General features: G+C 42.4%; 1 protein-coding gene across 1 annotated transcript in view; it reads left to right on the top strand.

The window, feature by feature from the left end:
• Positions 1-12,758, top strand: part of HEPHL1 (hephaestin like 1) — an 81,500-nt gene that overhangs the window by 23,350 nt on the left and 45,392 nt on the right. The window contains exons 5-9 of the mRNA XM_058687454.1: positions 2,325-2,579; positions 5,908-6,076; positions 8,582-8,721; positions 8,875-9,006; positions 10,844-11,055. Coding sequence (XP_058543437.1) covers positions 2,325-2,579; positions 5,908-6,076; positions 8,582-8,721; positions 8,875-9,006; positions 10,844-11,055 — 908 coding nt within the window. The remainder of the gene's footprint in view (positions 1-2,324; positions 2,580-5,907; positions 6,077-8,581; positions 8,722-8,874; positions 9,007-10,843; positions 11,056-12,758) is intronic.

The raw sequence follows: 12,758 nt of genomic DNA, 5'->3' as shown, positions 1-12,758 counted from the left end.
GCTATGATATAGAAAATGGAAGGATTAGTGTTCTAATTAAGAAAGAATCAGGAGGTGAGCCTAGAGAGGATGGATGGGTTTATACTGATGGGAGAAAGGAGAATGAATCATCATCATATAACAATCCTGTGGTTTGCAACCTTTTGCATTTATCCAGTAACCATTTTCTGAGTGGCTGCCAAGTTCAAGAACTATGCTATATGCTGTGTTTAAATACACACTGCTGAATCTGTTATGTTTCCCAGGCCTTCTTTCAGTCAACATCTATTGAGCATTCACGATGTGCCAGACCCTGTATTTGTTGAAAATAACGAATTTCTATAGTTCCCCTGTCCATTGAGACAGAACACGTACCCATTTCTGTTTTGCAGAGCAGTGGCTTAATACAGAATTTTAGGACTTGGGGATTATTAAGCAGTCTCATTCCACTGTTTTCCCAGAGAGTTCTAGTGAACGGAAAGAACATCTTCAATGTAAACAAACTCTCCATGTCATTCATTGATAAATTTCCTCCATATTTGCTTGTCTGTCTCCCAGAGTCATCCTAACCAAGGCAGCATCAATGTAGTCATAAAATCATAGGAGAGAGGGAAGGAGCTGACGACCATCTGACCTCCCCCATTTTACAGATGAAGAAACTGAGGTCAAGGGACCATCAATGACTTGCCTGAGGTCAAAGTGGTGATTAGTGCCAGAGTTGCCTGACAGAACCTGAGAGAGAAGTCCCGTAGCAAATAAATTTTAGTTTGGTTGTGTTTGATTCCAAAGTGTGCAGAAGTGTGAGTGTCCCTGTTCTGACTGTTTCCACTGCATCACACACCCTCTCTTTTCTTCCTAGTGGTATTTCAGCCACCTTGTGTGATGTGGATGTTGGGCAAATATTTTAGGAAGGAAGAAGTAATGGAGAGAAGGAGGGAGGCAGCGAAAGAAACGAAGGATGGGATAAACAAAGACTTAAATTCAAATCATTGCTGTGTCCAGTCAACTTGTACCCCTATTCCTTACGAAATGGTAGCGATGATCTCAAATCTTGCTGAAAACTACTAACCGTGATGGTTTACGACTCAGCTGTCCACATAATTCTTACTCTTTCAAATGAAAATGTCCAACAAACGAGAATGAACCGCATAAGCAAATACAGGCTATATTTAAAATAAAATCCATCCTGGGTGCAGAAGTAGGTGTTTGTAAACAAGCAGTCCTTCTTCGAGCTGGTAAAGGAGACCCAATGATAGAAAACAGAAAAATTTAAAAAACAACAAAAAAAATGCTTAACCAATATAAGATTTATTGAAACATTTATTTAAATTTACTAAAATTATTCAGAATCAATTGTGCTGCCTTAATCATCATTATCTTAGTAACAGTTGCTTCTTAACTCAGTTTGAATTTAGGAAGTGATGTTGTGAGGGACGCCTGGGTGGTTCAGTCGGTTAAGCGTCTGAATCTTGATTGTGACTCAGGTCATGATCTCACAGTTCATGGGGTTCTCTCTCTCTGCCCCTCCCCTGCTTGCTCTCTCTCGCTCTCCCTCACTCTCTTTCTCTCAGAATAAATGAATAAACCCTTAAAAAATAAAAAAATCCTAAAAAAAAAAAAAAGAAGAAGAAGAAGTGATGTTATGACTCTTTAAAACCCTGAATCAAGTTTTCTTCCGCTCTTGGTCAAGTCCTTGCTGCCATTCAGATGATTTGAAAGAGTGGATCTTGGACTTCCAGTGTCAGCTCAATCAGTAAGATTCTGCCCCAGCAAGACCTAGTAAAAACACTGGTTTTTCTCCCTCATTTTAAAGTAACAAAACTTGAAGGTAACATGTCTTATAGGTCCCTTCTAGTCAGCTCCTTTTCTTTTCCTTCTTGTTGCAAGCTTTGGTTACTCAAGTTAGGTAGCTACGAGGTGCCAGCTTTTCTGCCAGGTCCTGACAGCTGTGAAATGAGTGAGACAGAGTTTCAGGAAACAGAGCCCTGTAGGGAAGTCAGGTATGAAAAGGAAGGGTCTCGGCAGGAGATGGGGGAGCCATCCTGAAAGGCTGAGCAGCGCTCCGTTTACTCCTGACCTGGGTGCTGTGTTCACATAGCAGCTCCAAGGCTGTTTCCACGTGTGCTCATCTCCACTTTTGCTGAGCGCTTTTCTCTTGAAAAACCTAATACCTTTCATTCCTTTCTGGGACCATGTGAAAGGAGCCGTGCTTTTCTGCACAAAAACCCTGCAACCGATGACCAGTGCTAACTCTTCAGCTGTGCCGGCATATGTGTTACCATTGTTTCTGGCCCTGCTCGCCTCTACGGGGGAGTCTCTCCCACCAGTGTGCTTCTGTGTTTCAGCCCTCAATGGATACCTCTTTGGAAACTTCCCGGAGCCTGATATGTGTGTTGGTGAATCGGTGTCCTGGCACCTATTCGGGATGGGGAATGAGATCGACATCCATTCCATCTATTTTTATGGTAACACCTTCGTCAGCAGAGGGCATCGGACTGATGTCGTCAACCTGTTCCCAGCCACTTTCCTGACAACGGAAATGATAGTCGAGAATCCTGGGAAGTGGATGATAACCTGCCAAGTTAGTGATCACCTGCAAGGTAAAAAGGACAAGGACCAACGTGTAGATGCTGAGAGTTGTACAACTGCACCACACAGTCAATGGTGTTCACTCAGTGCCTGCTGCTAGACAGATGCTTGCATTACATTTAATTCAATATGGAATACATAGGAATGCACGTGCTCATTTATTTGCCATCCTGTCACCAGGTATTTAGTGATCACCTCTCTGTGAGACAGGTGGGAGGTGAACGCAAGAAATGGTAAGACTTTCAAGGAGCCTATAGTCTAGTAGCTAGACTTAGACATTTACAAAATGAAAAAATTTTTGAGGGAGAAAAATAAAGGTTCTTTGTGCACAACAGTCAATTCTCTGGAACAATCAGAGAGACTTCCTGAGGAGTCGGCTTCTAGTCTGAGTCTTGAAATATGGGCAGGAATTGAACAGACGAAGAAGGGGAGGAAGGCTTTCCAAGTAGAGGAAGCAACACGAACCAGGAAAATACATGTTCTATATGAGCAACTCTACATAAAATGATAACATTTTACCATTGGAAAGAAGTGTATAGATAATCTGGACCCATCCACCATCCAATTCTTGAATTTCTTTTGGGACTTCTCTTTTAAGTAATCATAGCAGCCCATTTCATCTCTGGGCCACTCTGTTAGAATGTTCTTCCTTACACTGAGACAAGATCCAATGATACTTGCTAAATCCTAGCATAGGTGCATGATAGAATATTTTTTTGACTTTAATGCCTGGATAATGACTTAGCCTTGGTCCCTTGGGACCACATAGAATCGGTCTCTATTCAGCTGGACCACAGGCTTATGCCAGAGGAGTGATAGGAGAGAAGCTCACGGAGGCAGAGCCCAGTGGGAGGAGCTTTGAATGGCAAACTGAAGGAAGCAAGGCTGTGTCTGGAAGGCCACAGTGAGTGCTTCCAGATCCTTTGGCACATCAGTGACATAATCAGTGCAGCAATTTAGGAAGATAAATATGATACCTGTGCACAGAAAGGATTTGGTGGAGAGATTCTGGCCCCTGGATGTTAGTTAACAAGCATGGTAACAATAGAGTTATGACATAGAAAAGGTCTGGCCTAAGATAGTGAAAACAGAATAGAAAAAAAAAGTGTCAATGGAAGAGACACAGAAGAAATAATGTGTAATTATTGACGAACTATACACAGTCACCAGCAGGTACAGGGATGAGACTCTCCAGGGCAGGCTTTGATGACATATTCTTGTTCCCGTCCACCTTATCTTGCTGCTGTCAGCCTCAAGCAGCTAATCTTAACATTAGTCAGCTGGATTATTCCAATTCAATTCAATTCAACAAATATAGAATTAATCAGTTAGTATGTGCCAGATACTGTTCTGGGAAGACACAGATTATGAAGACAAGATTGCTATTCTTATTTTCTCTCAGTTTCATTGAGGTATAATTGACACATAGGAATAGTATATATTTAAGATGTGCAACTTGATGTTTTGATATATGCATACATTGTGAACTGATCACCATACTCAAGCTAGTTAATATATCCATGACCACGCATAGTTAGCTGTGTGTGTGTGTGTGTGTGTGTGTGTGTTTGTGTGTGTGTGTGTTAGGAATACTTAAGATCTCAAAGAGTACAAAGTTTCAGTTATGCAAGATGAATGAGTTCTGGAGACCTAATGTATAGCATGGTGACTATGGTCAATACTGTACTCGAAATTTCCTAAGAAGGTAGATATTAAGAGTTCTTACCACAAGATGCCTATTCTTAAATGTTATATCTGGGGAGAAACAAATTTTAAAATCAAGGTATTAGCAGCCATTTGAGACTAATAAGATTACTAAGCTTGGCCAGTGGTTGTGGACATAAGCTGGTGTTTGTACATTACTGAAATTTGATATTTTCTAAATTGTCCAAACCCTCAAAAAAAAGTTATTGTAAAAAATTAGAAAATACATTTAATTTTTTATTTTACTTTTTATTTATCTTAAAAATTTTTTTTTAACGTTTATTTATTTTTGAGACAGAGAGAGACAGAGCATGAACGGAGGAGGGTCAGAGAGAGGGAGACACAGAATCTGAAACAGACTCCGGGCTCCGAGCTGTCAGCACAGAGCCCAACGCGGGGCTTGAACTCACAGACTGTGAGATCATGACCCGAGCTGAAGTCGGACGGTCAACCGACTGAGCCACCCAGGCGCCCCTACATTTAATTTTTTAAAAGTTTATTTACTTATTTTGATAGAGGGAGAAAGAGAGAAAGAGAAAGGGAGAGAGAGAACAGTGGGGGAGGGGCAGAGAGAGAGGAGAGAGAAAATCCTAAGCAGGAGGCTCCGTGCTGTCTGCACAGAGCCCGAGGCAAGGCTCCATCTCACAAACCAGGAGATCATGACCTGAGCTGAAATCAAGAGTCAAGCATTCAACTGACTGAGCCACCCAGGTGCTCCAGAAAATACATTTAATTTTTAATAACAGTAATCCTGTCTTAGGATAACGGTATCACATTTTGAGGAATATTCTCCCTATTTTCTAGACTTTTATACATAAATGCATGTTATTTATAAAATGAAATTAATCTATTAACACTGTCTTTTATCTTACTTTTCCCGCTTATCAATGTAACAGAAATATATTTCCATGTCAGTCAATAGAGACCTACTTCATCATTGTATATCCTCCCTGTGTCCTTTCAAGGGAGATTACAATTTACCTAACCAATACCCCAATGCTTAACATTTGAATCCCCCCTTTTTTGTTTTTATAAACTATACTAAAAACCAGGAATTTATAGGTATATTACACCTTTGTCTGACATATCTTTAGGAAAACTCTTAGACTTAGAATTCTTGGGTAAAAGTGTTTGATTTCTCTCTTAAAGCTATGGACGGACATGCATTGCCAAATTCTCTTTTATTCTTCACCCTTAGTGTGTGAAGATTCCCCTCCTCCCATTCATCTGCCAACACTGAGAATTATTAGTTTTTCTAATCTTTACCAATCTGATAAATGAACAAGAGTGACGCTTGATTACTATTAAGGTTGAACTTTTTTTTCATGTGCTTATAGTTAGATAGTATTTACAGAGATTTTGTGAATAATATGTTGATGTCCCTGGCCCACTTTCCATTAGGATATTTACTTTTTTCTTTCTCATTTGTCAAATATATTTACATATTGATCTGTCATCCTATGCATTAAAATATCTCCCAACCCACCATTTACCCTTTACTTTTAACTTTGTTAAGGTCCTATTTTCTGTACAACAGTTTTAAATGTTTATGAAGTCAAAGCTATCAGTCTTTTCCTGTCTGATTTCTTATGTGAGCATTTATAGCCCGGCTTGTGGTTTTCCTCTGTTCTGCAGCTGGCATGCTGGGGCAGTACAATGTTGGTAACTGCAAAGGTGGTATTTCTCATCCCAGGATGACGGGTCAACAGAGGCGCTACTTTATAGCAGCTGAAAAAATTCTTTGGGATTATGCTCCTCAAGGCTATAACAAATTCAGTGGTCTTCCCCTAAATGCCTCCGGCAGGTAAGCTCTCTTTGCTGGCATTTCTAAGACTCTCATAAGAGAGGCACCTGTTAGACTTTTCCCTGTGACCTCATTTATATACACAGGAGTTCTGAGCCTCGTAATGTACATATTGCTGAGAATTGGCAGAGTATTTATTGTTTCATGATTTGCTGGCTAAATCAGCACTAGGTTCATTCATTCATTCATGAAGCATTTCTTGAGCACCTACTGTGTGCAAACTGCAATGCTAAGTGCCATAAGAAGTACTAAGCTGACAGAGAGTAGAATAAGGCCTCTGCACATATGGAAGAGAGAGTTTTGAAGAGAGAAGAAGACAGGACCCTCTCTCACTGGAGGTGAACTGGCCAAGGAAAGTTATCCTTTTTGGTTCAAGGACAGCCTGATAGGTTATGACTTCTCTACCCAGAATGTGCTTGTCCTACCTATCCAGCAAAATGTTACTTTTTCTTCAAATTCTAATGTCACTTCCTAAGTGAAGCCTCTCCTGACTCCTGAGTCATTAGTAATCGTTTTCGCTCCCAGAGCAGGTAGTATTTTTCAAATTGAATCTAACAATTCATTAAGTGGATGTGGACTCCTGTGACTTGTTATTATAGAATTCTGTGTAATGGTGTCTGTGAAAGCATTTAAAATATATGGTATGATACAAGAATGATTACCCTATGATCTCTTTTATGTCCGAGGGAATGTTTTTAAAATTTTCTTTCTGATTGATAAGACACCCTTTGTTTCTTTCATTGTAAATTTCACTCATTCATTCTTCCACCAAACCAATGCACCTGACCCCAGCCTAAAGAATTTGTGTGCAGCATTTATGAACGTGTTCGATATCAAAACTCTCTTTTGACCAGTATTTCTCCATAAACAGAATGAGAATTAGCACTAAGAATTCTGTCTTAGAAGCCTTCCAGGATTCTGAAGCACCTTACAAAATATAAAATATTGAATTATATTTAACTGATATTTAATGTGATATATGAAAGCACAACATAAAAAGCTATGGGAGAGTTGCAGGGAGGTGCCTAAGACAGTGTTCCCACTCTCAGGTCGGAAAGAAACTGCATGCACAGGAGAAGAGAAGTAACTTTGCAAGTTACAAATAAGATTAAGATGAGTTGTCCAGACAAGTGAGTTCTCTGGGCACTTAGAGAGCACTAAGATAGCCAGGGAACCCTTCACAGAGTCAATGGAACTTAAGCAGGGTCCTAAAGAATAACAGAATTCATGAAAGTGAATAGTAAAGAGAGAAATTTTATTTTATTTTTAATGTTTATTTTTGATAGAGTGAGAGAGAGAGAGAGCAAGGGAGGGGCAGAGAGAGAGAGGGAGACACAGAATCCAAAGCAGGCTCTGAGCTGTCAGCACGGAGGCTGACATGGGACCCGAACCCACAAACTGTGAGATCATGACCTGAGCTGAAGTCAGAAGCTTAACTGGCTGAGCCACCCAGGCGCCCCGAAGGAGAGATATTTTAGACGCAGGGGTTAGTTAGATCAAAGTAACTGGAGCGAATATTTGCATAGAGCCATAGGAAGAGAACTGGGTAAACTGGATCTCAACATCCTTTTGAACTTGATTTGATTGGCATTTGCATGTGAGTGAAGATGCTGGGGCAGGTAAATGACTGTGAATATTACCATCTTGGGGATTAATATTATAGTCGTGTGTATGTTGAAGGGAAACTCCGAGTGAGCCAATGGAAGAGGGAGGGTGCCAAGAGCACAGTCGGAGCTCCGTGTAATGTTGCCAACACAAGGCGACGAGGGCGGGTACTGGGGTTGCAGCAGTGGGAAGAAAGGAAAGGAAAAGACGCCAAAAGGGCACAGAAAGGAAGGAAGCAGCAAAAGGCTACAAAATAAGGGTGAACAAGGTAAGGGGATGAGGCAGAGAAAGAGGACAAAGTCAGCCCGTGTGACTCCAAGAGCGAAGGCACCATTGGCAGAAATAAGGTGTCTAGGACAGTGCTAGTCAGAATGTACGTTACCGTATTTCACATTTGGAATTTGGCTTTTCATGTATGTCGTTCGTGCGATAACTCCACCAACGAAGCTATTTGATGAACTAGACACTTCATTCCTTGATCATGCCAGATATGAAAGAGCTTACTATATGCAAGACTATTCATACTGACATCAGCAAGAGGTATAGAGGGATACTTACTCTGCAAAGAAACCAGTTAGCTCTTTACTTTGTAGGACACCATTCTGGGACTCTGACGCCGGTAAGTAAGGAGTTCACCTGTGCTTTCTTCGGTTGCTGGACCTCCGGGGAAGAAAGTACAGTGGCTGAGAGAGGAATGAGCTTGACCACCATCCAGCCCCCCGGAGACTTTCAAAGCTGGCTAATTATCCCTGGGAACTTAGTTGAAGATGGTTCTGTCTTTCCTGGGGAGATACCTGGGTGGGTGGACGAGCTAAGGACAATCAAAGGGAGCTCCATAATTAAGGCATCTGGTGCATATGTAGAGACGTGCTCTCAGCCAGGTTCCTATTCTTTACACAGTGACTCCGAGCTCTACTTCACACAAGGGGACAACAGAATTGGAGGAAAATATTGGAAGGCTCAGTATATGGAGTATGTTGATGCAACTTTTACTCGAAGAAAGAGACTCTCTGAGGCAGAAGCCCATCTTGGAATTCTTGGTAGAATAAAACCATCTGTCATGTTTTGAATGGGGGGAGATGCTTTAGTGGGGCATATATGTCTACGTGGAATGACTCTTCCTCTCCTGCCTATATTCACTTCTCTCTGCCTCTTTTCATCCTCTTCTCCCTCCTCCTCTTGATATTTTTCAGGCCCCGTCATCAGGGCTGAGGTGGGTGATACTCTGTTAGTGACCTTTGCCAACAAAGCCGACAAAGTCTACAGTATTTTGCCTCATGGCGTCATCTATGACAAGGCCTCTGATGCAGCCCCAAACGTAGATGGTGAGTCTCAGCCTGGCCTCTGGGAGGAAAGAAGATGAGTAAACAGAGGACTTAGAAGTGGGTAGATTTGGTTCAAGTCCTGGTCCCTTTCCTTACCGGCCCTGTGAGCTTGTGCCATCATTTAAACTTTCTGAACTTTATTCTTCTCCCCTACTGAGGCAGGTAGTGACACTCACCTCACAGGGCTTCAGGACGAGCTGGAGAGAATTCAGGGCAGGGTCTGCCCCACAGTAGGCACTTAGGAGATGTTGATGCCTTTCCTTCTCTTTCAGCAATGTAATAAATCTCAATGTGGGCTATGTTCACAGTCACCCTAAGATGGAGAGATTTTTAGCCACGGGTTGTGGGGATTCTGTGGGTGAAGGCTGAGGAAAAAATCCAATTTCCAATGTTTGGTTGTCTTCAAAATCTTACACATGGTCTTTGTTCTGTCTCTGTTGACAAATATTTATTAAAACCAGTCTTTTATGCCTACCATCATATATGGCCTCTCCTCATTACACAGGAGATAATAGAGACTCTACATATAAGAAAGGCAGTTTCTGCCCAGTGGCTGCAGGAACTATCTTCCACTCATGATATTGCTCTTGGGAAGCTCCTGATATCTTTGGAAGCCTCCCCCATTATGGCAACAGACATCATGAGTTCGGGGATACTTCTTTGTGCCCAATGATGGGGCTAGGCCCAGTCCAGAGCAGGTGTGAGGTGATGGGGAGGGAACAGAGAAGGAAGGAATGGAGGGAGAATTCCCCCTCCTCAGACCCATCATCACTCTCCCCACCTGGAGCATCATCTCTTGTACCTGCACTTCCTTGGTCAAATGGTCACAAGCACTGTGTGTGTGTGTGTGTGTGTGTGTGTGTGTACGCGCGCACCCAGAAAGAACACCAGTGATAGCCCAAATGTCTATATTTTCTATTGTTTAACTTAGCAAACTGATTGGGCACCTTTTTGCAAAACTCTGAACAATATGCAGAGAGTTTCTGACCTCAGTCTAGCTGGAGAGACTCAACGTGTTCATTTAGCAATATAGTATACAGGTCGAGTGCAAAGTCTTGGGAACCAGACAGTGCTGAGTTTGAATCCCAGATCTGTCACTCATCAGCCTTGTCACCTTGAGTATTCACCTACCTCCTCTATCTTATGATTATGTGGGGTTATTTTCTAGTTCAACCTTCTAGATTTCAAATTCTATTTTTTTAAAGATTTTTTTTTGCATTTCCTTTTTTTAGTGTTTATTTATTTTTGAGAGAGAGAGAGGCGGGGGGCAGAGAGAGAGAGGGAGACAGAATCCCAAGCAGGCTCCCTGCTGTCAGCACAGAGCCCTATGTGCAGCTCCAGCTCACAAAGCTGTGAGATCATGACCTGAGCCGAAAGCAAGAGTCAGACGCTTAACCTACTGAGCCACCCAGGCACCTCAAGATTTCCAACTCTTTAAAGTGAGGTCTCTTGCTTAACTTTCTGGGATATCCTCGTAGTGCCAACTTTAATATATTCCACATACAAAGGCGCTCAATGATATTTTATAGATTTACATTTAATTGTGAAATAGGCAACTGTCACTCTTTTAATATTTGCTAAACCTAGTATTTGAGTAAGAAATAACATCTATGAAGGTACTAAATGTAATCTCTGAAGAAGATCACCCTTTGATCCAAACTTTTCTCTCATAAAACATCGGACCGTGGCAGTGGTCTCCCTGGTAGCATACACACGTGGGAACAACTGTCCTTCTACAAAATACATCATCAGAGAGAGACCCAGGGCTGGAAGACCCAGTCCAACAAGTTTAATGTCGTTGGCTCTGGCTTTGAGTAACTTTCATTTACCTCCTCAGGATTTCTGAAACCAGGGGCACATGTTAAGCCGGGTGAAACCTTCACGTACAAATGGACGGTGCCTGAAAGTGTAAGCCCGACAGCCAGTGATCCCCCCTGTCTGACCTACCTTTACTTCTCAGCGGTTAAGCCAATCCAGGACACCAGCTCTGGCCTTGTGGGGCCCTTGCTAGTCTGTAAAAAGGGCGTTCTCAATGCTGATGGGACACAGGTAGGCCATCAAAGATCACCAAGTTCTTCTCAGGGTTGTATGTGGGAGACACCAGGAATATGGCTAGGGATTAAATAGTAATAAAGGGTCAGGTACGAAAAGCAGTGCTTCCTCCACCCTCTTAATGTTGATTTCTACATAATGAGTAATTTATTTTATTTTTTTGTAAATTTAAGATCTGAATTTAAATTTAATGTAATCTTAATGTGAAGTTAAGATCTAAAACTTACAGATGCCCACCCAGAAACCCAGGATTTCTGCTCGTTGCAGATGGGATTCAGTGGGTCCCTTTCCCTGTGCATTGTTTTGATTCTAGAATCTTCGGAGGTCCACATGGAATGTGAATTGGGGCCCTTTCTTCTTGGACGGGGCTTCTCAGACTTGGCCACGTGGGGAACCTTTTAAACATCTTTTATTCAGGCACTCCAGACCACTTAAATCAGAATCTGCAGGGGCTCTCCAATGTGCAACCGAGGCTGAGAACCACTGTAACTCACCGCTGTAAGCCGAAAGTTAATCGCTACGGTCGAAGGCACAAGAAAGCATGTAGATAAATTCTTACAAGTCCCACCTTTGAGGCTCCCCTGGTTGCACTGACTAGTGTGGCACAGCACAGCACTTCAAGCTATGTCTACATGATATTAAACACACTGATGAGAAGAGGCAAATCTAATCATGTCACCATTGTGGTTTACTTCACCAATCAGAAATAGCAAGACTATTTATTTAAGTGGTGTATTATATGATGTTTGGCATTGTAAGAACCCACTTCTGGACTCAACGGGATTTCTAGGTAGAGGACACAAAGTGTCTTGGTCCGCCTCAGACTTGTACTTCCCTGCACAAAGTTCCAACCCTAGAAATGTCTATTGGAGGCTGTGTCCCTGGCCCTCGGAATTGGCCCTCGGTAACGCACGTGCAATAAGACTGAATACAGTTGCACTGTACAACAAGAATCATATAGGGCAAAGCAGAATGACTATCCTTATTTTTTAACTAAGATGTTTATTTATTTGGAGAGACAGAGAGAGAGCATGCTTGCGTGCACAAGCGGGGGAGGGGCAGAGAGAGAGGGAGAGAGCGAATCTCAAGCAGGCTCCGCGTTCAGCACGGAGCCCAAAACAGGGCTCGCTCTCACAACCGTGAGATCATGACCTGAGCCGAAATCAAGAGTTGGCAGTTTAACCGACTAAGCCACCCAGTGCCCTAACGATCCCTATTTTAAAGCCGAAGAAACTGAGGCTCAGAGACAGTGAGTGACATCCCAAGAGACACCCCTAGTAAGTAGTGAAACTCGGCAGTAGAACGCGGGACTTTGAGCTTCCAACTTTGTTTGTGGTTTTGTTTTTGTTTTTTTTTCCAAGACACCACCCTGCTTCCCCTAGCTCAATACCTGAGCCCAGGAAATTGAGTGCCAAAAAACTTGTGTAAGGAGGCCCTGATTTTCCCCCAACTGCATCTATTTAATGGTGGCTTGAACGCTTGCTAGAAGCACCTTATGGTACGTGGGGGGGGGGGGGGGGGGGTGTTGCCTGAGCCAAACACCATTCGTGGCGAATCCATTTCCACCAAGTTCATGAAAAAATTAACCGTAACCCGAAATACTCCCTACTTGGGATTTGGCCGAGCGAGGAATCCATTTGGCCAGACAGAAAGTTATTTTCAATGCAAAAAATACTTAGGAAACACGTACCGAACCAGGC

This window comes from Neofelis nebulosa, chromosome 10, assembly GCF_028018385.1.
Source record: "Neofelis nebulosa isolate mNeoNeb1 chromosome 10, mNeoNeb1.pri, whole genome shotgun sequence".
In the NCBI taxonomy this organism is placed as follows: domain Eukaryota; kingdom Metazoa; phylum Chordata; class Mammalia; order Carnivora; family Felidae; genus Neofelis; species Neofelis nebulosa.
The sequence above is the reverse complement of the archived record's forward strand: the minus strand, read 5'-3'. Positions and strand labels throughout refer to the sequence as shown.